The sequence below is a fragment of the Chironomus tepperi genome, unplaced genomic scaffold, assembly GCF_022539635.2.
Source record: "Chironomus tepperi strain 1889 unplaced genomic scaffold, CSIRO-AGI_Ctep_v1 contig_445, whole genome shotgun sequence".
Lineage (NCBI taxonomy): Eukaryota > Metazoa > Arthropoda > Insecta > Diptera > Chironomidae > Chironomus > Chironomus tepperi.
In genome coordinates, this window is record NW_027226567.1 from 8635910 (window position 1) to 8663748 (window position 27839).

The 27839-nt window shown below is 33.0% G+C and overlaps 1 protein-coding gene across 2 annotated transcripts; it reads left to right on the forward strand.

Annotated features, from left to right (window-relative positions):
• Window positions 1-6630: 6630 nt before the first annotated feature.
• On the forward strand, window positions 6631-27524 carry LOC139098245 (uncharacterized). Of its 2 annotated transcripts, none has more exons than XM_070650377.1 (4): window positions 6631-7107; window positions 24050-24310; window positions 26905-27168; window positions 27228-27524. In XM_070650377.1, exons 2-4 carry the CDS (start codon window positions 24157-24159, stop codon window positions 27374-27376), a joined length of 567 nt encoding a protein of 188 aa, XP_070506478.1. In that variant the 5' UTR covers window positions 6631-7107; window positions 24050-24156; the 3' UTR covers window positions 27377-27524. The 2 variants fall into 2 exon arrangements, with proteins under 2 accessions (XP_070506478.1, XP_070506479.1); XM_070650378.1 differs by having other exon boundaries at window positions 27260-27524.
• The last annotated feature ends 315 nt before the right edge of the window (window positions 27525-27839 follow it).

The window sequence follows — 27839 nt, forward strand, 5'->3', positions numbered from 1 at the left end:
TTGAGCTAATTAAGACTAACAGTTTCTGTCAGTTGGTATAAACACCATGACTACTCATACATCCTTATCATCACCGCCATCAAGCATTTACTAGAAAAAAATGTCGGGAGGAAAATTGGAATAATCAAATAATGTCTTGTCATGGCAATGATTTATTACTTGATTCCTGGAGCTGTTCTCATTTTTCTTTCCCTGTTTTGTGTGGTATATGCGGAGAATTGAAGACAGAAACTTATCTCCATCCTTGATATCTGTTTCTTTTTTAACCCGAGCGACACAATCCGGTGAATTGCATTATTCGACTTAAAATTGAGTCTAAATCAGACTTCATGGTGCAGTCAGGGCAAATTCGCGTCTTATATGGCTGATACTCTAAGCATACAATCAAGCATTGTCATCAATATGCTCACATAATTCAGTATAAATGAACTAAATTGACTCTTGACGTTGAATCATAACGGAGCAAGCTCATTTATGGCTGAAAATGTTTCCATTTGATGGCAATAAAAGAAGTTTAGCAGATCCTTAAGAGCTCCGCAGCAGGTAACAGACTTCTTATTCACTTGTATCACTCGAGTTTGTGTTGTTCGGGCTGGCTAATATAACAAACTGTTACAGCACACACAAAAAAATTATGAAAATATGAATCTTTTGTAACATTTTTTTTTCGGTATATGATGTGCTAAATTTTCACTATCATTTCTCACCATTTCCTCAGCAACAATAACATTAACATGAGCAAAAAGATACGGTAACACAGCAGTTAAGATAAATCAATTAGTCTGCTACAAATTAAATGTTAAGTTTCTTCATGTTCAGTCACGATTGTTGTTTTTTTTGTTATCGCTACCTTAATGTTCTCTTGGTATACATGCTTCCCCTTTCTAGACCTGCTATTTTGATGCATAATGGGTTTTTATTGCTTTATGTTGGTGAAAATTGCAGAGTAGGAATTTTTATTGGATGGAAGCTTTGAGTATTTATAGAATTTTAAGGGAAATTAGCTAGATTGCTCCAGTTTCTTGGATGTAAATCAGTTGAACGACACATAATCTGATATTAACTGTTAGGAGCATGCGAATGGAAATCTTAAGATATCGGGTAAAGTCAAACTAGAGATCCGTTAATCCGTTGTTCGGAACTAAACTTCTTCAGTTCAGATCAACAGATAATTGCATCAAAATTTCCCCAAATAAACAACAGAATGGCTAATTCAAATTACTCAGTAAAATCAATTCACAACGTAAACAATACGTGACTTGACCTATGTGTGATTTGTTTACGTTCCAAATATGTATGTTTACATCTAAATCAAGCGTAACAAATGGGTTATTCATCAATAATGATGATGAATTAATTTGAAAGCTGCAAAAAACAGTAACTGTTAAAGGTATAAATATGAATGCAGTGTTATTTCATAGTATCAGTTCGAAAAAGCAACCACAAAGTCATAAAAAAGCAAAGAAAATCCTTAAAGTTTAGAAATTTACCTTTGATTTGGAAGTTCAAAGAAACAAACAAAAATGTTAAAACTTAATTTTCACAATTTTATGCTTAATCGTCGCAGTTCAATCATTTTGTCGGCCATATGATGGAGAAACAGGACTCGGATACATCAATCTGTGTGACATAAATAAACATAACTGTAAATTAGCTAGCAGCAACAAAAGAACCTGCATCAACCTAGTTGGTGGACCATTTCACTCTGGAAATTCAGAAAATTCAGAATATCAATGCTTGGTTTATTCAGAACAAGGCTGTAGAGGAGAAAAATTTATCGTTGGACCAACTCAGACTGAGATTTCATGGAGAGGACTCTCATTCCGATGTCCTTATAAGTGTTAGATACTAACAGGTTCAAAAAGCACATGACGAATAATCGAACCAAAATCTGGACTCTGGTTGGAGTGACTCTGACTTGGCACTAGGTTGGTGTAGCTCTGACTGATAGTTAGTGCCAAAGTCATCAAGTCAGTCGACATCAGCCTGGATATGGATTTTGATCAATTTTCCGCTTTGTGCTATTGGGTGAACAGCACATATATGTTATATTGAGCATCTATTTCACAATAAAATTGTATTTTTTGCTAATCTTTTGTTACTTAATTCCAACTCTGTCCAAAAACGCTTTCTCACCACATTTTAAAAGCACCCAAGAGCTTTCTCTCCTTTAAGAACAAGTCTTGAAGGCTGTTCATACATCCCTATCAAAAGAAAATTTCAAAGATTTTCCTTCAGATAATTGATAACTTCCTGCCATAAATTAAAATCTTGAAGATTCTCACAAGAATTCATTCAAATAGTAAGGCACGAAATTCCTTGCTCCATTTTACGCCTCATATATTTTGAATAAATTTTTATTTCGTCATGGGATGTCGCAAATGGGCTATAAAAAATTGTTCAAATGCAAATTTTCCTTTCTTACCATTCCATCCCGTCATTCAACCACAATTCTCCTATGAGTTGAAATAAAGAAATTTTCTCACATAGTTTTGTGCTGCATACATGTGCTGGAACATGAGTAATATGAAAAAAAAAAAAAATGAAAAAATTGCTAAGTGTAAGGAACATTTTTTTGTAACTTACATTATGCAGTATTTCAGCTTTTTTAAGTTATGAAAGTGACATGCAACATTATTGCAGTTCCTTTGAATATGGGGTGCAGTTCAGTGAAACAGCGTGTAACAGTTAACTGGAACTTTATGAGCTTTTTACATGCAGATGCAAAGGATTTAAATAAACTTATTGAGTCAGTGGGGGGTAACTTGTTTGAACCATTCTAAACATTCAGAACTGGCAGAAGTTCTCGAAGGATAGAGCTGTCTTTAGACATTCTTTACGTGTAGCTATGGGCCTACGTGCGCCACAACCAAGGAAGTATGTAAGTTTCATGGTCAACTTGTTAATATCATGATCAACCATATGCTGTGTGCGGTTTCAAACTAGACTTAACACCAAGATGTGCCGCAAAAAATAAAAAGTTGTCCAGCACTGCTTTAGATGCATATACAATATATGTGATTACAAGGATGGAAATTTAATTGTTTGAATTGTGGATAGAAGCTTTTGACACATTAGACAATTGTAATATGTACTTTATTCACTTTGTTGGCCAAACAGACAATTGTGATTAGCGATTTCTATGCTTTCCCGATACCGGGACCGGGACCGGGAAATCCCGGGACTGTCCCGTCCCGGTCCCGTCCCGAGTCCCGGAAATCTTTCGGGACTAGTCCCGCGGGACCAGGTTTTAAAAAAATTTTTATAAAAGAAGTTTAATTTGGAACCAAAAATTTAAAATCAAAATAAATTATATAATTTTAACAAAAAACATGACAAATATGAAGCTATAAATTCTTATTTTGAATGTTTTTGAGTTAAAAATTTGAAATTTATTATGGTCTTTTGATTTTTGTTCTGAATTGCAGTGGCAAAAAATATAAACAAACATCAAACAAACCATTTTAAATAAACCCAACGATTTCCAGCCAATTTCAGGCTGTTCAAAAGTTGATAGGTTCAATGCTTTTTTAAATTGATTACAAATATTAAAGATTATTTCTCATAACTAAGATTTAATTCTTCATAATCATATAAACGGTGAATATGATAGTTAAACTCAGAATTTTTTAGTGTTATTCTATTTTAAAATCATTTAAAACTAGTCAGGTTCAAGAGTTCTGAAAATTTAAATCCATCATTAAATTTTTGAAAATACATATTAAGCTTGAAAACACTGAAAAAACATTAAAATATTGGACTTATTAGCACAAAATTTTTTTCGGGAAATCCCGGGATTTCCCGGTCCCGTCCCGATCCCGTCCCGGTCCCGGAAAAGTTTCGGGACCGGGATTTCGGGAAAGCATCGCCGATTTCTATCCCGGGACAAAATCTCAATCCCGGGATTACGGGATTTGAATAACTGATCGGGATCCCGCGATTTAAATCACAATTTGTGATTCATGGCTTCATTCAGATGCCACTTGAAACTGTCCTTATGGCTGGTTTCCGCTTGCTAATTTCCGCTTGCTCTCAAGAGCAGACTAAGCTCTGAGCAACGCTGAGGAGCATGCTCATCTAGTATATTTTAGTTGAGCAAGCTCTCGAGAGCATGTTCTTTGTCTTTTAAGGATAATTTCTTTGTCACCAGCTCCATTCACCTTAATAAGTAAAATAACCGCTTTTGAGTACCGAAGTGGCCTTTATGTACCATGATAGCATGCTTTATGCCTATTAAGACAAATCTAATTCTAAAATATCCATTGATAATGTTCAATATTCTCTTGACCTAGTTAATCATCACTTCTTACTGAATTGATTCAAATCTAATAAATCCATAAAGACAAAATGTCCAAAACAAAACCGTACTCAATAAATTGTTCCATAAAATCTATTTGAAAAGGACACATGTGGTGATACCTTCCATGACTAAAATAAAGCTATTCATTGGCATAATAAGCCATCTTATCCGTACCCGATAAAAACCACATCACATAGAAAAGTTTTCTTATTTCCACAGCAAACCGCACGATTTCAAGCTTTTCTCATAGATACATTTGGGATTCATTCATACTTTATTTTGTGTGCTGTATCTTTCTATATTTTCATTTTCGTCACTTTTTTTTTACTGACTGATGCCATAAACATTTTGAAATTTCTTAAACACATCTTATTTGTTTATGTAGCAATAGCTTTAAATATCTTTTGTGTTCGTTCATAAACATAAGTTTTTTTATTACAGATCGAAAGAAACAAAAAAGAAAAATCACATTTTCATTGTTATTGAACTGAGTAATCATTTCTTTTAGGACAGAGTTGTGAAGAGATTTTGATGAGATTTATTAATTGATATTCTGTAGTTAAAACTGCTTAGAAAAGGAGACAGAGCTTCAAAAAAGGGAGCTAGCAGTAGTAGCTGTTTTAATCAAGAACAGAAACCTGTTTCACTGTTTTATTGGCATCAGATCTGTGTAAAACAAGAATCGGTGAGGATTTGGACTTAAGGAGTCGGCAGGTCACTTCAGTGCCAAACCATAATTAACATAGGAATTTGGTGAGTAATACATTACCACAGTAAGAATTTAGCGGCATATTAATTGAGTTCGATTGAATGAAAGTTTCTTAATACATCGGAAAAAGAGCACTTAATTTTAGAGCTCACCATCTGAAAATATCAATGATAACCGCTGCAGTATCGCTTCAGGCTACATAATTCATTGATATGCTACTGCAAGATACTTAAAAGTGCATTACAGTCAATTTTTAATTTGTTCAAAAACTAAAAGACTCATACTTACTTACTTCTTACTTGCTTGGCTGGGTCACACGGGGGGCCCACTCTAGCGTTCTTATCAACACAACAAAAGTCTGCAAAAGACTCATAGATGACGAATAATCAGCCATTGAATGATGTGATAGTTACCTAGTAAAGCCACATTAAGGGTTTAGATCTACACAATACAGAAACCTTCAGAGCCTAATAATAGCTTAAATTGACATTCTATCTAGCACTTTAACAACCTCCGATAGCTTAGTGATAAGAGCATAAGGCTAGAAATCGTTGGACGTGGCTTTGATCACCATTTGAAACAGGGTGTTAGGAATGTGTCCTTTTTTCTGCTTTACAGTCACTGCTTAAAGTTCTAAGCATCAAAATGAAGTCACTATAACACAGAAAAATATCCAATAATCCCCAACTATGCAACTCCAGAATTCGAAGTCGACATAAATTTTAAATACAGTTGAATCGAATTTTCCTCACAAAGTCTTATTCGAATACGAGTTCTACTGCAGAGCGACACAGATTTTATATGGTAATTAAAATTGACAAGACTCAATATAAAATTCAAGTCGACTTCGAGCTCTGCTATACTTCAAACGAGAACAACCTAACAAACGGCAATTTCAAGTAATAATTTTCACATCTGTGACAATAAATTTATAGCAAGAGAGCACAACTAAGCGGCAAATCTTGTTTTTCTTGACATATTGCATTAATCCCAGATTTTCCAAGGTCTTACTTTATCATGTCTCAGCAGATTAACATTGTCATCTATTAGTAAAAAATTGCTCAATATTTTAAAAAAATTTGGACATCACCCCAAGTCATGCCATTATTTAAGGCTGAAATGAACAACGCTGATTTTTTTGTCATCTTTAACGCAGAAAACACATTGGAACAGATTTTCAGTAACCCACAATATATGTTGACATTGTCAGCAGTTTCAATGTGAATTATAGTCCCATTAGTATCAATCAAATATTTTTAGCATGAGAAGAGACTTTCTAGTCTTTTTCTTACTTTTGTCGATTCCAAGACCGAGAAAAAGTCAATGATTGTTATGTCTACAACAATATGTGTGAAAATGATTCTATTTTGAAAACACATAAAGGAGCATAAGAAGAACATTCGACTCTCACCACGTGCTCGCTCTCTCATGTTCGTTTCGGGTAACCAATAAGTAGCGGCAAAGAGAGTAAAATGTTCCATTTACACAAGCATTTGGATCGTGACTCTCACGAAAAATAAGAGTCTGAGTAGACGAGATTCTCACAAAATACATGCACACAAACTGTTTATTGTGAAATGTGTTTAGACCGTACCGAACAAAAATATAAAGTTCATCATTCAGTTTCATTCTTTAACTTCGCATGTTTAAACGGATTCTCTGAATTGACAAAACTTAAAAAATAATTTCAAAAAAGTTAACAAGACAAGCTAGTAAAATTAATGAATTCTCATCTGTTTGGTGCCGTGAAAAAAGAGACAGATATGACAGTTGGAATATAAGAATTATTTATGTTGATCCTTCACGACATGATACTTAATGGTGCCATCATACTTGATGATAATACAACATCCAGCATATGTGTACATATAATAAATTGTTAAAAGTACAAGTCTGAAATTTACTTACATTAAAAAAGTGGAAGAGTGGAAGCAAAGGCTTAACAAAAGTGATTAAAAGGCAAAAGATTGTGATGCCGGTGATAGTTTTTTAATAATTGTAAAGGATTAATTAATTTTTGATCGTACGAGATAAAATAAGTTTGAATTGAATCTTCAAAGACTCAAAAAAAATTATCAGTTTGATTATTTCATTAAGTGTAAGTTGAACGCAAAGACTTAATATTGATTTTAGCAGGTCTTTAAAATATTTTGTGAAAGTTAGAAGCAGATTGATGGTGAAATTGAAGTGGAATTTAATATTTTGGTGGGAATTATTCAATAAGCTGCTGCATCTTGATGCATCCATCATTTTTCTAGAAAATTATCATTCTGATGAAATTTTTGTATGAAAACCGATCAGCGCAATTTTTTCAATGTTTGAAAATGACACCGACAAGGCATTCAAGTGTGTTTTTATGGAATATACCAAGAAAATTGTTACTTGATATTACAGTCACTTATCCTCTTTTAATAATGTGTAAATATCGAGAAAGGTTGAAATGGATGAAATCATGCAAATGTTTGGGTCTAAAAAAATTGGCATGCCTTAGTCCATGAAGAGACATATAAGTTGAAGTGGATATCCATAAGTTTCAACATGCCAACTAATGGCATTGTTTTTATTTATTTTCAAACATAATCAATTTAACAATCTGTAAACATTTGTGTCTGCAAAATAAACACGAGTTTCAGGATTAGACTGAGTATTGTACGAATCATGAAAATCGGGAAAAATATGAAAATTGTGATTTTTACCACCAAGAATCGAAAAAGTGTTCGTAAGAAAATTAACCAGGGGCCGTTCACTTATTACGATAGATTTGTGAATCTGTAACAGTTAGGGTAGGGGTAGGGGGTGAGGCATCTAGAAATTCATTTTTTTTGCGTAAATTAACAATTGAACGGTCCCTTACAAGATTGCAGAAATTAAGATTCATGCAGTTATAATCGTAAAGGATTGCAGGTTATTTCTGTAGTTCTGCAGATTATTTTTGTGAATACCCTATTATTGCCAAATCAAAAATCCTTAAAAATAGTGTCTTTTACGATTCACATACGATTTTTTACAAAAGTGCCTAACCCTCAACAATAGTCTTATACGCAGTAGAAAAACTTTTCAGAATATTCTGAAATATTGCTAATTTTTTTGTTTTTCTGACTTTTAAATAGCAATCTGCTAATTATTACAAAGCGTGGGCAATATGATATTTCGTTGTCTCGATTTTTACAGCTCTCGAAATCGAGAAATAAATTACCTAAATATCATTAATTTTATTCTTGATTTTAATTGAAATGTCTCGATGTTGATTGTTGGTGTTCAATTAAAATCAAAAATGAATTGTCTCGAGCATTCAATTTAGTGAATGTCATAGATAGACAATTAAAAAATTATGATGAGGGAAAATGCTGAAAAGTTGCATATTTTTAGAGTTAAAGTTCAAAATTCTCTCAATAGTGCCGTGTCCTGTTTCGAGCAAGTTAAGTCCATCAGACTCTACTGTTCTTTAGTTTTTGAATTGAAAATTTCAAAAGAACTCAATATTAAGAGCCGGGAATTTATGCTTCTTCAGATCATCGTCCAGTGCATGATTCAAGCTTCTTCAGCCTCATCCAAGCACTGGTCTGCACTGAAAATCTTGCTCTTGGTCTCGAGAACACTCAATCTTATGAATCCTAGCTCGATACACCTCTGAATATCATCCAATGACCTTTTCGAATACTTAACATCATAGCTCGATGTCAAATCGAATTTTCAATAGAAAAATTAACTCGGCTCAATTCAATTTCATATAAAGTTCAAACTCTTCTTCGAACAAAACCTGAAATATGATACATTATGTCCACAATCTATGCGATTATCCACCTGTAATTTATTTGTATTCATCATTTAATGAAAATATACAAAGCCTAACTAAATATTTAATGAAAACGTAAAACGAAAACAAAACAAAAATCAAAATGATTTACTGTTCCATTTATCATGTGCATGAATGTATGTAGGCATAAGAAAAACAAAGAAAATGATACTTTTGTTGATCGACAGAGCTTCAGATTATTTCAAAAAAAATTTCAATGAAAAATTGATTTACGTTCAAATAAATGTCAACTTTAATTAGTTGTGGCTGTAGCTTCACGATGAGGTTTTGTAGATATTTCCTTGAAAACTAGAACACATGCCCATAATTCATATATGAAATATGCAATAAAAAAAAGTGGAAAATGTGCTTTTACAGTAAATACAGTGTTTTGTCTGTCTATAAGGAATGACATAGCAAGTTATATGCAGTATAACATAGTAACTAAAAGTCTATTCCTCATCGTAAAATAGTCCGACCATTAAATAATTGATATATCACGATGAATTTACCACAAAATCGAATGTACATAAATATTTGTGTCTAAAAATGGATAAATTAAATAATTCATGGACAAAAATCCACAAAACTTGTTAATTCTTAAAGAATTTACTGTCAATGCCAAAAGGTATTAGTTTTTCTGATAATTAAACAGATTTAATTAACTGTCTACGTTTGATTTGTCTTAAAATAAACATGTGCTAGTAAATTGATCGTGATTTTTTTTTTGATTCAGGAAGTTTCAAAATCTACGTAATAAAATTTTCATGACATGCAGGCGTATTTGGGTTGAAATAAATTGAATTTGGATGGGATTTTGTGATAGTTGAGGATTGAATGAATGAAAAAATTATAAAGTATTAGGAAGGGCTTGTACAAAATAATCGAACATTACTCATCCGATTAGATACTTACTTACCTACTTTGTTGGCCGTACAGACCAAGTGCGATCCATGGCCTCCCTCAGTCGGTTTTTAAAACTTGATGTAACTTCCGAGTAAATAGCTTGACAAAATGTCCAGTTAACAGTCTCATGAATTTTTATGATAGTTTAAGGAATAACTTGGAAATTAAAATACACAGGAAAGTTAATAGTTATTTACTGTATAACAATCAGGTATCTACGGGTATATAATAAGAAAAACGGTCATTTACTTCATAATTGAGGACAAAGCTAGTCCTTTCTTGATTAACAAAAACTTGACAAAAACATTGAATTAATGTTCATATGGCCACCAAGTGGACTGTATAATTAGAATAAATTGGGCTCATGGCTGTCATTTACCTTAAGAATTAACACCAAATGGAGCTGATAAAAAAGGAGCAATATGGATTTGGAGCCACACGGATTTTTATTCTATTTGGTGTTAATAGATGAGCTTTAGGAGGGCTTTTAAAGCTCCATGGAAGAGTCTTTTTGTGTCATTCGGGGTAGTAGCGATTGTAAAGCGGATGCCAATTGCTGTTTATTCAGCTACACGTTTTTTAAAGAAATAAAGAGAGAAAGTCAATGCTGAAATAGAAACACTAATTTGTTACACCGCACTTGATTGAAATCCGCAAGGGAAAAGACATCCTGCAGCTCCAAAAACTACAAGGCATAAAACGGTGATAAACGAATGTCAGCTCAATGTTCGTACAGAGAAACAAAGCACAAAGTAGGTAAAGGAGCCAGCAACTGAGTCTGACGGAAAGCTTTTGCTTTAAACCAAGTTCAACCAAGGAGCAAAATAGGAGCATGGTTACAGTAGTAAGCTACCCTGTTTGAATACAATATTTTAGTGGCTCAAAACTAGAGTTTAAGCTATATTCTATCTCATACTTATTTATTTACTTCGCCTGGCTGGCTACCGCTTATAATAATTCTATCGTGCAATATAGTGAAAGAGAACCTGCAAAGAGCGTCAAAGTTCAAATTATTTCTCAAAATGTATATAAACATCATAAGTAAATTATTCCTTTACACACAAGATTCATAAGATTAAATGTCCACAATAGAAACTCAAAATTCTCTTCAAAAAAGGATTAAAAGGGTTTGAATTTTCATTCCTTTGAAGATAATACAAAAGAAAACATTTTAAAGAACTAAAGAAGAATTTAGAGAAGAACAAGATTTTTGGTCAGTCAGTTGACACAAATGTTCTACACCATTTTTTTATACATAAATTACCAAAAGCTCTTCATTATACTTTTTTTTAACATATGCAAAGAAGCTTATTATTCGAAATCGAGCTCAATCCGATAAAATATTTAACATCCTTGAACATTGGAGGATTTTGTCGAATAAAAAAATCAATGAACACCCTTGAACTACACTCATTATTCAGTCTCAATTACAATAACAGAGATACTAAAAGAGGAATTTTTATTGCTTGCAAGAAGAACTGAGATTAAAGGACTAAACTTGATATTAGTGACTTTTTTTTTTGTTCTGTTCAATTTGTGAAACTGAGCCTGATAATTAGACTGGATGATTAATGATCACGTTTGTTAAGATTGGATGGCTAATCAGGAAGATAATTAATGGTGTGATTTATGTCTACTAATTTAAGTTTAGGACTAATAATATGTGTGTGTTATTGGTCAGGTCGTTAATTCTCAACAAGGCAACTCATTGTATTTCGGTAATGCTGTTCTTGTTTGACAGAAACTCTCTAAAGTTTTTAGAAATTGAGATTTAAACTTCAGACTACTTCAGATAGAACTCATACTGAAAAGCTAGACGTTTTTGCAAGGATACAGATACGACTTGTCGTATTAATGGCAAACCATAAAGTTGCAAAGCATGTTTACAACTTGCTGAACATGATATAACTTCTTTTAGCTCACTCTCAAAGTTTAAATGTTCTTGAACGGCAATATTAAGCAAAATCTTATTTTTCGTTGTAACAATGGACCTAAAGCTGCGGTCACAGTGTCGTCAGGGCCCCCTCTACGTCTTGACGTCAATGTTCTAATTCAGCGGTGTCATAAAGACTAGATTGAGTAGCTCGGAGCTCCGTTAATTAGTTTTAAAATTCTCAAAACTAGGCGGATTTAGGATCAAAGTCTAATCATTCAAAAAGTGTATCAAAAAGTTTAACTTCCATGCTAAATCATTCAGGTTCAAAATCAATAAATTTTAGTCTACAACCTGCACATGAAAGAACTATTAAATTATAAAACTATGCACAACCTTCTCTATAGCTTTATCAATAGCATTGTGTCAATTTTAACACTTTTTTCCCACTTTCACCTCCAGTTTGGTCACTTGACATAAAATTTATTCCTTATGTAAATAATAATCCTCAAATAGACTCATAATAAATAATAATGCAATTATCATGTCTTGAATAAATCTCATTTGAATAATATTTTCACGAAAATTAATAATTCACCGTTATTATCATTTACTCATTTTAATAAAATTTCAATATTATAATCTCATAAATTTAACTCTTGACGATCAATAATGATAAAAATAAGCAATGAACGTCTTCTTCATAAATTGCATTAATTAATAAGATTATGAGACTTTCATCATTACAATGTTGAAAAATGTTCAGTTCTATTTCTGGTTTTTTCTTTTTCTGGTTCATAAATATATTAAAAATTTTTAATTCATCATGACGTCGAGTGAAAGAGGAGATGAACAATTTTTTTAAGAGAATTAATTGGGGTTTGTGCGTAAATGATGTGTATATTAGGCATTTAATGTTATTCAGATTATCGTACAGCCTATTAAGTGTTCAAATTGGATGTTTCGAGCGGTTGTTTGACTAATTCTGTGTCTCAGCACAGCAATGGGCTCAAGTTGAATCTTAGCCAAGTGAGTAGGCTGTATATCTAATATTAGGAACGACCAATATCGTCTAGATGTGTTTTCCCTAACAGACAATGACCATATTCACTTAAATGACCGTTCTTATGAGTATGCTGAATTAATATTCTTGACTATACTCAATTTTGTTCAGGTTTGTTGTCCCTAGATCTAGACATACAGCTAATCAAATACAATCCTGCATACTCAAGCTTACGTGCTTACTTTCTTCCTTGGCAAATTCGCACCAGGGTCTATTGCCGCATTTGCAGTTTGTCGAACACACAGTAATCCCATGAGCTCAAGCATACATATTCTATTCAAATTGAATATTACACATCACAGCCGAACTATCCACATAGGAAAAAGAAAATAATATGAAAATTGAGTGCGTTTTCACGGTTGGGTAATATACTTAATAAAATTAATTACTTAATAACTCTCGAATGTCAATTTTTTATGAGCATGGATTATTAAGTCGTATAGTAATTTCATAATTAAATCACTAATTAATGGTTACATTCACAAAAAGAAATTGAAATATATGTGGACGGATCGTAAAAGTCAATTTGTAGCTCATTAATTCTGAATTCCCATATTTTTTTTCTTATGGCTGAATTGAAATCTTTGGCATTCTTGTGAAACTGCGTATGACATCAACATAAGCCATATGCTCGTATTGTAAGTCACAGTTCATTGAAAAACTTTATTCATTAGTAGGAAGGGAATATTTAAAAGTTACGTAACGTTAAAAGTGGGTTTTTTAGAGACCTTCTTCATTACCGTAATAGTTTGTAGCAAAATCAAGAGCCAAAATTCGTGGTCCGTTATAAAATTTCAATTTCGTTCACACTTGACAGGCCTTGACGCTCTTATGAATGGGGGACGACGAGATGGTCAATTTTAGCATTACATAACAAATGAACTGCCCCCTGCCTGTGGTAATCATCACCCAATCTCCAAACCATCAACTCCAACAATTACGAGATTACATTTTTGAATTGATTATCATAGCACTTTTACCACAAGAACCGCATTCACTTCACAGTAATGTAAAGTGAGGTAAGAATCATTTACGAGGTTCCGAAAAGTTTTTGAGCACATTTTTCAAATAGACAGCTGTGTTTAGGGATTCACTTTGGATTGATTAAAAGGAGAGTTATGTTGTTGTGAGATTAATGGGTGATTTGTGTGGATATACGCCCTGTGATGAGTTTTTGGTGGATGTTATGGATTTTAGTGAGTTGAACATGATGGCATGGTCTAGCTAGGATGGCTAGGATGGTTATCCAGGACGCAAGATTCTGATATAATTAGCTTTGTTGTTTCAATATTAAGACCTTTTGCTACATCCTCTGGCCACCCTAGGCTTAGCTGAGGTCTACAGAGCTCCTGCTTAGTAAGCTTAATCTAGTTTTGAACATTTCAAGTCTAAACAGTCAAAATGCGTTCAATACCACCTCCAAAACCACATCAAACCAAACTTCTCGCCCACATCTAACTCAAAACAGACTTCAACGAAAATGCACCTCGGAAAATTGTGGGGAAAAAATTCATGCCATAAAATCATAAAACCGATTGTCTTACAATGTCTTACCGTCTCTATTCTGCTGTACGTCTATGTATTTATAACACAAAAAATTATTCTCTCCTTTTTTTATTGTTGATAATTAAAACTAATTGATATAATTAAATTAATTTTCCTAGTTGACTCTAATTCAACTTTAATAGCCTTAAAAGAATAACTTTTAATGGAAAAACTGCTCAGATTTTTATCATGAACTTTAGTCATTTTACTCCCATTCACGAATGTGTGAACGAGACACTTCATAACAATAATAATTGTTTTATGTTTTTAAAAGTACTTAATGTCAATGATGAATGAGTCAGCCTGATGGCCCATTTCATTTGTTGCAGATGTCGACAGAAAGTTTTGTCAGTAAAATATTGACATAGTCCATCAATGAAGCTGTTTTGCACTGAAATCTGTGTAAATTAATCCGTAAAAATGAGAAATGAGTTGTGTAACGTAATGCATATTTATGACACATGAGGATTATTCTGCGTATTTATATATATAAATGAGATATATCACATCAATGTCGGGTGACCCAATTCGATGCTCTGCTCTTAATTTCCCGTCATTACATTTTCTTTGCCAACGACTGTATAGAATGGCAGAGAGAGATCAGCTCATAAATTACGGCCGCACATTACATTCGATATTGTTCTCAAATTAGTTGAATGTTTTAATGCAATATGGGATGGATTCAAGCAAGATTCAAGGGATATTAACATGTTTTCTTTGTGGATGGAATTACATGAGATTTATTAAATTAAAGTGAGATGTTTTTTGGGAGACATTGAATGATAGAAGTGACAGAAATGAGGATTATTTCTCATATTGTTTGACTATAGTTTGCTGTTCAGCTCTATCTGCTTTAGTAGGTTTATTAGGATGTTCTAGATATTGTCTTACTGTATAATACGTACAAATAATCTGAATTTGTCTTTTGTTTCACAAAAGGAACTGCTTTAATGCCTAGAATCTAACCTAACAAGCTTTGAGTCACTTACCAAGGGTCAGACACTCCACAGAATTGTACTGTACTTTTAGAGTGTCTGGCTGTAGTCAATTACTCATTTTGCTGGCCATACATACCAATTGTACTCAAAGATCCCTCAAACTTGATGACTGTACCCAAATTTATGTAATGGCAACCAAATTTGACTTTATCGCAAACCACCACCTGCCGAGTTTCCAATACCAATAGCTATACCATAATTATCTCTATAAACAGCTTCCGTTCTCGAATTTAAGACAAACTAATTTCATCAAACACCATATTGTCCACCATTTAAATGCAAATTTGACCCACTTAATTAAATTAAGTAAATTACCATCCCCTGTATTCTCATCCTTTTAGTTCAGACTAACTTTTTCAATATAGTACAGTCGGAGACCATAAAAAAAGTATCGAATTATAGCGAAATGGAAAAGTTTTATTGATATAAATTGAAGCTACCCTTCATTGAATGCGGTCACCATAAGCCGGGAAGTTGAAACTTTTAATGTCATCATCACGTGCCCGTATTAGTCGTGGTTTTTTGTGTTCTCACAGCATGGAGGGGAAATTAAATCTAATTTTCATCAGCTTGACAGTTGCATTAGTAAAAGTAAATAGACATAATACGTGGGATTTTCGTCCAAATCTACTGCATGAATATTTTATCAATTCAGTTGATTGGAATGACGCTGATGATTTAAATTGGAAAAATTGGATGAAACCGCGTGATTAACTTTGAAAATTGTGGAAAATTGAAATCATCTTGTTGCTCTAGAATTTATTCCCGGGCTGCACAATGCAGTGAACGGAATTTGTCTCCTGTTGTTAGGGGACTAGCCTTTATCTATTTATAAGTTATAACGTATTTTCGCCCAATCAGTGTTAGGGCAACTTTGCAACTGACTTTCAATACGGCAACGTAGCACTGCCTTAGCAATTACACTGTGCTGCTCGGGTACTTGATGATGAAACTGCAGAAAAAAATATCTGAACTGAAAATATGAATGGAAAAATCTGAGAAATATGAAGTTGAAAGAAAATATTCATTCTTGGGACAGCAGATGTTTGTAAACTCATTTTTATTTGCATCTGGCGGTAAAAAAAATACAAACTTTTTTATTTTTATTTAAATTTAAAGGGTTGTTTACAAATGACGTCAAACGTTGGGTTTGATGCCATGTGGCATAGAAACCCTCATAAATTATTGACTTAAATTCAAGGGAAGGCTTATGAAGGTTGAAAATTAGGGTACAGTCATGAGCCTCAGCCTTGCAGTTTAGAACTGTAAATTATAGTTCGTCCACGCCTCTAAGCTTACTGTCTTTGTCTTCAGACCTGCAATTATGGACGAATCTTCTAAAAAATCCCCAATTTTCGCTCAACATCATTTACCAACGACCCTCATCCACAGTGTGGGTTTCGCTGTAGTAAATACATAAATCTTGGAGATAGTAGATAAGAAATTTAATTAAAATGCAGGAACAAGTGTTTGAGATTTTTGTAACAGATACTCAAAAAATAATGAACAATTTTTTATGAATAAAATTCTGTCTACAGCAGTTATCTGTACTGCATGTTTTAGTAAACTAATTGCAGTCATTAAAATGGAATTGATTTATGGAAAATATATTAAAATTTTTTTTGAGCAATGCGACTCTGTTACTGCGCTAAATGTCTGTTTCATTATCGATATTGTGCTTTACAGTTCTGATAGTAAAACATTATTAATGAGCTGATATTTCATTGTAACAGATATAAAAGTTTATGGTTAAAGTTTCTTGGCGAAATATTGAACCTCAGCCATTATATAGTTCATAAAGTGAAGATTCTTGTTCTCTTGGCTTACAATATGTATAAGAGCATGGGAATGTGAGATAGGTAGAAGTGAAAAATGGAAATCTTTCACTATTGTTAATATTCCACGTAACATTATTTTCTGGTAAAACTTTTTAAATGAAAATTTGCAAAGCAGAACTGATTACAGTTGTGGTGCAACTATGAGAAACTGGAGTTTAAACCCGAATAGAAGAGTTGGTTAATTGATCAATAGTCTGGCCTCAACCAAGATGGGGCAACTCTGGTTCTGGATCCTAAAACTGAATTCTACATCAAGTCAGAACGGCGTGATTCTGAATTAATGTCAAATTCAGTTTCAGTATTCCAAATCAACGTCACCTCGGCCTGGTGCTTGATTTTAGATCGATTAACCGTCATGTACTATTCGGAAGAGTTTGAGTTTTGGTTTCAAAGCTTGAAATTAACCTCAATCTTGTGATTAGTCTAATCAACTTGGCGCATAAGAGACAAGAAACTTGAATATGCTCAATTAGATTGATTAAGTATACTCATAAGCACGTACATTAAGTTGAATATGCTTATTGTCGGTTACAGATAGCAAAAAATGTTCAACTCGACTTAGAGCTCTAGTAGAAGATCTCCAAGAATTTCTTATGGAATCAAGCCAATTCTACTCAATATATCCATACAAAATTCAACAAAATACCAAGAAATTCTACTAAATTTCAGTCTAAAAAGTTACAAAATATGAATTTTTGTATTGATTTCATGAAGAATTCTTTTAAACTTTATAGACACAAAACTATGTTCTTGAACTTAAAAATTGTTGAGTATGATTCAGTTGACATTGGAATTTCCATGAAATAATACACTACATACTAAATTTAAAGCAACAAAAAAAATACTGCAATATATGCAGTTTATTATTAATATTTTCCATTTCCTTACTTTTTATAAGGACAGCATAAAGTGGATTGACATAATTGTTTTGTATTAAATGTTGTACTTCTGAACTTATACTTGAAATTAATGTTCATGTTTCATGCCTTGGTATTCTATAGAGATTATAAATTATAGTTATGCCGCCCTTATATGCAACAATATATTTTGGCACGAATATGCATTCAAGTTGATAGCAATTCTTTAAATAGTCTGGCAATTTGATTGATTTTTTGGAGGACTGCTATTTTGTGATACTCATTGTTGGCTTTTTATTGCCATTGCAGCGTATTGGAATGAGTTTTACAAGAATTTATGACACAGGCTGGATTTAGTCCTTGACTGCAAAGCCTTCCAAGTCTTCATCATTCGGAACGTATTTTGCAATATTTTGTGAGGAATAATTGGAAGATTTTGGATTTAAAGCCTAGACAATGGCTGTTTTCCTCACAAATGCACAGATTTCCAAATAAAATCGTCCATATATTTGTATATCTTTGTATGTCTAGCAGTATGACTTATTATGTGCCAAAGACGTCAAAACTAGACACAGCACACAATCCGAGCTTCATAGCTTAAAGGCGATATTGGAAAGAAGCTAAAAATTAGATACGATCTGAAACTGAGCCTAGGATCTTTGGCATATAAGGTCAATGATCTACCGACGCTAATGCCATGAAGTTCAGACACAAATAAAAAAATTTGTCCATATAAAGACTTGAACTCCGAACGATTCTTCCAAATGGCTGTTGCATAGAACCCTCTGCCGCCTAGGTCTAAGTAATCGAGATCAGATCCACCAAAGCTTTAAACCATAAAATATTGCCATACATTTTTCCACTTTATTCTCCGCATTATTCCAGTTTAAACTTCCAAGTACAGTAAACAATAAATTTACATCAACATATTTCTCAATAAAACCCATCATACTAACACCTCGTTAATCATTTTACACATTAAAGTGTGCGCAGCCCTCACCGGAATGACATGCTTAAAACTCTTTATTATTAGGTGTGTCGAAGTGCAATAAAACAAATTGAGGGAAATTTATGTACAGTAACAGCAATTTGTTCCGGAATATATTTTGTAGACTATCCAGAATGGTTTTGTGGCTTAATGTTAGTTCTTTATCCCATAAAAAAATAGAAGAAGTCCAACATAAAATTCCATTACCCACAACTTGACAGATCTTCGCATTTTTACGCTCCTTCGAGTGTAAACTTTTGCGGATTAAATGCATTAAAGCGATGGTAATGATGGTATAAATTACGGAAATGATTCAGTCATGTCTTATTTTTCGAGACTGAAGGATATGCGCCAAGCACACATTGATGTAATTTATCAGCCCAGACTCTAAATGTGATACAATCAATTTATATACTCGAAAGATTCTCTGAAAATTGTCTGAAAATCCATAAAAAATGATCAAGTGTTTAGCAGCTAAACAAAAAAATCATTTACATACAGCACAAGGAAGTAGATAAAAAGATGTAAACGAATCAAGTGCGGGAAAAGTAAACAAAAAAAGGAAAATTTTTTAATGTAACGATTGGCAATTGAATTTTATATTGAATTCAATATTCCGTAATGAAAAGTATTTTCAGCTCACATCACAAGCATCCCATTTCAAGTGTAAAGGGAGCAATAAATATTCATCAAAAAAAAAAATCTTGAAAAGGTACGATGTTTAGCGTAATTTTGAATATTTTTATTGTTGAGCAATATTATTTTGTTACGTTTTGGGAATTGAGATGAAAAATTATTTGTTGGGGAATGATTGATTAGGTTACAGCTAGATATGCATGAGTATATGGCTTATGGCTAAAACCAGTGACATGAATTTGAATTTTGAGAGTTGATTTGAAATTTGATGGAATTGAATCAACTTTTCTATTCAAAATCTGATTTGACTTTGGGTTTTGGTAATATGAAATTGAATATTAGACCTGTTTTGTGTTCATCGGTGTAGATGAAATAGAAAAACTGATAAATATTCAGCTAAAAATCCTAAATTGCCTCTAAAATGTTAACAATTGGTTCTTGTTCTTGTTCTCAAAGTTATCGAAAAATTGACAATTTCTAAATCTCTTCTGAGAATAGTTTTGGTAATTTGTGCATAAACCTGCGATAAAGTCAGAAATAGAAAGAAATTTAACTAAGAAGGCACGTAATATAAAAGTGACGAAAAATGGGACCCTGCGACTCTAGTCTGGAGCCACTCGATGATAACTGACCTTAGGGTAGATCAAAGATCGAAATCGACCCGAATTTTGTATGGAAAAGCCAGCTCAAGTCGACTCGATTCCATTAATTTGAGTCGTTTTCAAGCTCTGAGGTGGTGACTCTGATTTGGTCTTAGAATTGACGTAATTCTGATTTGGTCCTGATTCGGCTTGGTCTCAAATTCGGCTAACTTTGACTTAATAGTCACATCTTTCTGCCATTTATGGATGACTCTGTCTTAAACTAATGATAATGAGACAGCATGATTCATGTTTTTGATTAGAGAGTGTTGATTGAGTGGTCTTCATGATTTTCCGATCTCGAAAGATTCATGGGACATGTGATAGGATCTCGATCTCTCGATATCCCAAAGGCCTAGGTCTTCTGTAAGTTTTAACCCACATTTTCCTGTCAAAGTCTTGCATAATTCCAACTTGTTTTTATAAATGTTTCATGCATCTAAAAAAGTCTTCAAAACTAGCATGAACTAAATCTGACAAAACTATTAACATTCACAGCTGATTCACTCATTCATCAACTTTTACGAGCTGAAAAACGCCTCAGTCATCACTACTTGAAGAAAACTTTAAACCAACATTTTTCATCATATTGTGTACATTCACTTATACATAAATCGAAGTGTGTAAATATTTGTTGTTATTTATGAAATATTTTTTTATTTTATTTTCTCCTTGTGAAAAAGTATTTCGCTGTGTTTAAATTGAGCAAGAAGAAGTGAATCGATGATCTATTGCTAAAAATAGCATCCACGGAATGAAGAAAGAAAAGGAAAAAGAAGAAGAAAAAGTTCTCTTTAAGAAAAAGTTTTTCCTGCGATAAAAATCAATGGGACAATTAATTGAAAAATTTTCATTCTGAATGGTATGCCTAACATTACATCATGCTTGACAAAATATCATTAGAATAAATTTCAATTCAATTAATTTCTCGCTTTTTTGTCGATTGATTAATTAATTCTTGTCGCTTTATCTTTGTCCAACCGTAAAATGACGACGAAAAATGATGAGAGGATCTATGAAAAATTGATTGTCTTGATGACAGCTGTCCAAGTTGTGTATATACACTTTTTTTTGCTCATATTCACACATAGAAATGAAAAATTTATGTACATTGTAACTGACATTCTCTGCTGTATTGACCAATGTATAATAGAAAAATTGCCTCAATTCTCTCTTGGGATTGTCCGGACATTTAACATGATATGATACATACATGTGATAGAACCGAATAACACAAGTTGGTTAGTCGATCCAAAATGGAACCCAAGGTCGGTGTGACTCTGAGTTGAGTTGGTTTTAGAGTCGACATGACTCTTACATTTCCTTAAAATTGGCGTGATTCTGAATAGCTCCTAGAGTAGGAGTTACTTGCTTACTTTGTCTCAGAGTCGGCTTGACTCTGACTTGATCCTGGAATCGGCATAATTCTGACTTGGTCCCAGATTCGGCGTGACTCTGACTTAGCCAAAAAGTCGGCATGACTCTGGCTTGGCTTTAGAATCGTTGTGATTCTGGCTTGGCTATGGAGTCGACGTAACTCTGAATTTGTCCCAGAGAAGGCGTGATTTGGTCCCAAAGTCGGCGTTACTCTGACTTGGCCAAACAGTCGGCGTGATTCTGAGTTGGTCCCTGATTTGGCGTGATTCTGACTTGAACCCAAAAATTGACATGACTCTGAATTATTCCCAGAGTAAGAGTAACTTGCTGACTTGCTCTTAGAATCAGCGTGACTCTCAATTGGCCCCAGAACCACATCTACATGCTACCGCATTTCGGTTCGATTACCCAACATGTGCTATTCGGGACACAATTCTTGATTGTTCATTTCATTCATGAAGTTTAACTGAACGAGGAGCTGAAAAATGCTGTAATTTAGTTTTAATTGAATGTAGAGACAGATAGCAATAGGCGCGGTGCCATCCTTTATCAAATATCCTTCCAACCAATTTAATGTTTAATCACACGATGAATAATTAAATTTACTGTTGCTAATGGCTCAACTCATCACATTAAAATTCTATTATTTCATCTACAATTTAAGGTCCGATTACTATTTGACATTTCCAGTACATTTTGGCACATAATTTGGAACTAACTTTTAATTTTTCCATAATTTTAAAATCCTGTGAGTTGTGTTTGCTCTTCTGCATGTTTCTACATGTTAATGATAACTTCCGATGTTGTTTGCTGTCTTTTATCAACCTCGTATGCCGAAGGACGAACATACAAAAAAAGTGTTCTTTTTACTCATGCTTTAATCCATTTTTATGTTTGTTCTTGTTCACTTTCTAGTGGAAATGATAATAAAGGAGCAAGTCTGTTGACAGTTTGTTCAAACATGTGTTTATCTCTTGAGGTAGAAACTGAAAGGACAATTCTTTATGGTTCTGTAACCTTGAATCTTCTTCTGTTAAGATTGATGATATCTCGAGTCATCACTTGTGAACTTTATTGATCATAACATTTATGGACATTAATTATTTAAGTGAACTTGAAAATTGAAGATTTTATGTCAGGAGAGATGACTTGAGTTTTATATTTTAACAGACAAAGCACAATTTTTGTGAATCGTATCGGAAATTTTATTGCAATTTGGAGATTTTTCTTCTATTGGATAGACTGCAAAACACTAAAAATTGTAAGATGACAGAATTGCTAAAATAGTAAGAATTAAAATTTTTGCTACGTTAAAGGATAGTCCCTAATTATGTGATAGGCTTAAGAATGACCAGAATAGCATAAGTTCCAGCTCCAACTAAGACCTGGAAGTGACTCTGATTCCGGATTATGAAACCGAATTCTCGGTGATCTGATTTGATGCCAGATTCGGATGTAATTCGCCACCATTCCAGAGACCCGTCACCTGATGCCGGATTTTGGGTAGATTAATCGACATATCCTATTCAGCATATTTATTAAGGTTTAATCAGATCTAGTAGAATTTAAACCATTGAATAATCTAGAAAAACCTTTAATTTCTCTATACGAAATACTTGTCTGCAGTGTAAAAAGAACCACATATACAAGAAAATGCAACGATTCATCTTATCATGATTGTATGTTAGCTACATGAATGGCATGCTTGTTCAGGTGCAGAAAAAAACATAAGCACTGCACTGCTGCAACATTTCAGTCAACATTTTAATGTGAAATTGCTATCTTTGCAGATTTATGTATCCAAACTTTCTTATTACTTATTTATCATGCAATACAGATCAATTGTGATGAAGCTGGCTCTCTTAGCTCCAGCTACTGCTTGCCAATTTCCAATTTCCAAAAGCATGTGAAATGTGATACAAATGCTTAACATACCAAAAAATGCGCCAACATCCCAACTTCAACCTCACTTCCAACTTCCAATTCTCTTATAATTTCACCATTTTTATGCTGTTAAAGCATGTGCTGTGTGGTAAATTTGAATTTTTATTAAATTTTTAAAGACAACACCAAAAAGTGTATCATGTGTGTAAGTCCGTAGGGAAATTTGTTTCTCAACAGTCAAACTAGAGGGAGGTCATTGATGGAAATCGATTTGAATAATTTTACTACTTCAATAAACATTTCATGAAATGCAATGTGGGCCATACAAAAAACCTAAGCTATTCAAAAACTGAGAAAGAGATAATTTGTTCCTTTTGTGTTGCTGAAAATGAGACACAATGAGAAAACAGAGAGGAAAAATTTGTTTATTTCTATGACCGCATGGGAACTGCAATGTAAATTTAAACAACTAAATACGAAACTGAAACAAGAAAAGTTTTTTACACAGTACAGGAACTGCTCCGTGCACCATCTGGATATTCGATTTTTTATTTAAAATTCCATTTCACGTGATTCTCATCAATCTGCCGTTCCTGCAGTGAAAAAAATAATTAATTTAAATATTTCCTTGTTTTCAGATTCATGCTGTCAATTAAATGCAACTTGATTAGATAAAGTCCTGCCGGGATTTTATAAAAAAATTGCAACAACAACAAATAAAATCAATCATATGGATTAGAGAAGTATGAACTCATCTGAGACGACAACAGAATTATCGAATGTGCCTGACTCGTATCAAATTGAAGTAAAAGCAAGCCCTAAATTTAATGACATAAATTTTAGTCTTATTGGCAACGATACATTAACACAACTTAACAATGACACATTTACATTTCAAGGTAAATTTATTGTGATGTTTTTGTACATTTTGTGTAAGAGATATGGACGTATTCAGGGGACTTAGAATATGCTTATGCATTTTAATTTATTTTACTTATAACTAGAGCTTGAAGTCTCGAAGACTAGCTATAGTAGACACTGAGCTCTGTCTGTAACTTACCCAAACGACGTTAAGTAAACAAAATAGTCCATATGGAATCTACATGGTTCTCAAATTCCGTGTGACTTCGAATAATGTAGCCATGTGTTACCTGTGTGCTTTTCACTTCATAGCTGTCACAACATAAACTTATGAAGAGAAATATTCAGTTTCACAATAAACAATACACAATAATAGCTTTTTTATCTTTGCAACTTTCCCAAAACTATCCCGAACAACATAAGTTAAGCGGAGCCGTAAAGCTCGTTAGTTGAACCTTAAAGCTCGATAACGTCTTAAAGCTCTGTAAAGGAGCCTTATAGCACTGTAACGGAGCCTTAAAGCTCAGTAGCAGAACCTTCTTCATTTTTGTCGTTCGGAAATGTCAACTGCAAAACAATTAAAGGAACTACTTCTTAAAACCTACAGCAGATCGTTCTTAAGTATGGACAACTTAGGCGCAGTCTTTTTCAGTTGGTACATTAGCTCTATAGATGCAGACAATACCTTTAAATGCACCTCTATTAAAAATTCAGATCATCATCATCATCTTTCATAAAGTTTCCATCCCGAATCCTGTTCCACGCTTTGTAACCAGAGATTCCAATTAAAGATGTTTCAATTGAGCTTAAAAAAATCTTGATATTAATACACACTTGAATCTATTTTTTCTGCTTTCTCTGCTATTGAAAAAAATTGTATAGAAAATGTGCTTATTTTCCGATATTTAATTGAAAAAAACATAGATGAGGATTTTTCTATTTATTGATATGACACCAATCGAATGTTTACAATCAATTGAACATGTACTAACTATAATTAAAGTAGAGATAAAAAAATGGTGTTTGTTTATCAAGTCACACAATCTATAGAAGCTTTTGGAAAACTTTCAAGAACTAATAGATTTTTTTATCAATTTTTATAATTGAGAATTAATTTGTTTTGAGCTCGAAGATGGTTTTAATTTTGAGTTGACTCGTGTCGTCTAGAATTGAGTCTTGGAATCAAACTCGGGTCGGTTAGCCGATACTCTAACCACTCCACGTCTGCTGCTCTTTCGAATCCTCATCCCGACTTGAATTTTCCATACAAAATCTGAGTTGACATCAAGCCAAAACAATTTTAAGTATAACTTAAGTTTCAAGTCGATGAATTCGTCTAACTGTGATAGGATTACATAAAAAATTCAATGAATCAGCTTTCAATTTCGTAGCTTTTCAATTCTTGATTCTTGAATTAGGTATCATTTTCATTGCAATAAATTGAAAAGAAAAGAAAGATAAATGAATTAAAAATTTAATATTTTGCTAGTGATGCGAATCATAAGTAACATTGAGATGATTAATACATAAATTTGACCGACATATTTTTGGCAGAAAAAGCTTATGAATTTCTAAAATGTTTTTTTGAAATTTGTCAAATTTATTTGAAGATTTAGTTCTATAAACTGCTCAGTGACTTTATCTCGAGGAGCAAAATGTATGAGCTAGGGTACCCATACGTCATGATGTTAACGGTACGACGTGAAGGAAAGAGTGCATCTAGAAGGGAATGAATGGTCAAAAAGTTCTTCTTTTTGCTAAAGTTTTGCGAGTCCAAAATCTAAGTCTTCCTAACATTCTTGCAAACAAATTTCAAATCCCGACCTTCCTACCCGTACAAAAATTGCCTGACGAAAATGCGACGACTGATTTTGGTCATTTTATTTCGACAAATTATGACAGCTTCCTCAGTGTACACTAACTTTTATGATGCATGTAGCCCACTACGGATTCTAAATGCAATTTTTTTACCTGCTAGGGGGTTGCATGAGTATTATTCTGGTTAATTGACTTAATACCAGATCGATTCGAATCACAGTCATAATCAGTTTACTTACTTCCCGTACTCAATGTGCAGAACTATTGTGATTCATAAAATCCCAGATAAAGCCCCTAAAGCTTGCTCTACCGTTGACTACCGTTTTCCAATTACTACTACCAAATGCAATGCTGTATCCATCCTAAATTCATAGACTACAAAACATCACCTTCAATTTGAGCATCTCTTCTATTATTAAATATTCTTTCAAACGTTGAAAAATCAATAGACACTACAGCATCTCTCAAGTGATTCTATCGGATGCAATAAAAATTGATTGAAGTCTATCTCGAAAAATGTTTCATTGAATTATCTTTTCATAAAATATTCCTTTTAGCTTTAAATACGACAAAATTCATCGTCATAAGAAAGATTTTGAGGAAATGAAGTTATTATTCAATATTTAGTAAATTTCGTTAAAGCTTCTTGTTATGAAAATCTGATTTTTACATTATAACGTACGAAATTTCTTGAAAAGTATACATAATGTGGAAGTAGAAGCAGGAAGAAGTGAAAAAGCATGAAAATTTAATATATGAACCTCTTTATCCACAATTTCAAACTACATTATTATGTTTTAAAATCATGTCTTAGGTAACAAGATTGTTGTACGACCTGAAGAGGCGCTTATTGTGATATTCGTACTTATATTATGGATGGCAGCAATTGGATTGTTTTTCCATCGATGGGGAAAAATAAGAAATTGTGAACCATATACACCGAAATTTGAAGCTGATCATCGTGGCTCATGTCATGATCAAACAAATTTAATCAATAAGAGAATGTCAATGTCAAATAAATTATCAACGCCTGGACCATTACTACCATTAACCTCAAATCCACACTCATTTACAAAAGGTAAAATATCATTAGATATGAAAAAATCTTTTGGATATGAAATCTCTAATCTTTTTCAGGTTGTTCACCAACTTATACACGTTCACGACAGAATTCAGTGTTCATCTCTCCACTTCATATGACACCGACTCTACAGTCATCGAGAAGAACTAAATCCGCACTTGATTTACATTCAATGATAAGTGAGGATGAATGCGAAATTGTTTAGGCAACCTTAATACTTAATACTTATTTCTCCTACCTATTCTATCTGTATAATTGTTACAACTGCGTTGTTACAGCTGCTTCTTTGCCAATTAATTAACATAAAAGTTTATTACTTAGTAGTATTTTATGATTCTTTCTCATTAGATTTGTAAGGATATTAAACAATAACAAAATACTAAAACTTGTATGAATTAATTAAATTTTAATTAAAGAATTAAAATAAAATTCATGAAAATTATTGTAAAATTGTTAAATTGCAAAACAAAAATGATGAAATACAGAAAAATAATTTTTCAATTATATTAAGTATAAACTTCTTTGGATTTAGTTTTATTTGATGTGTTTTAATTTAAAATTTTTATTGTTATTACATACAGCTGAGGAAATTTTCTTGATGAGGAAATTTTATTCGTGATAGTTTTATATACTTTTGTTTATGGGATAATGAGAATTTAAACGTAAAC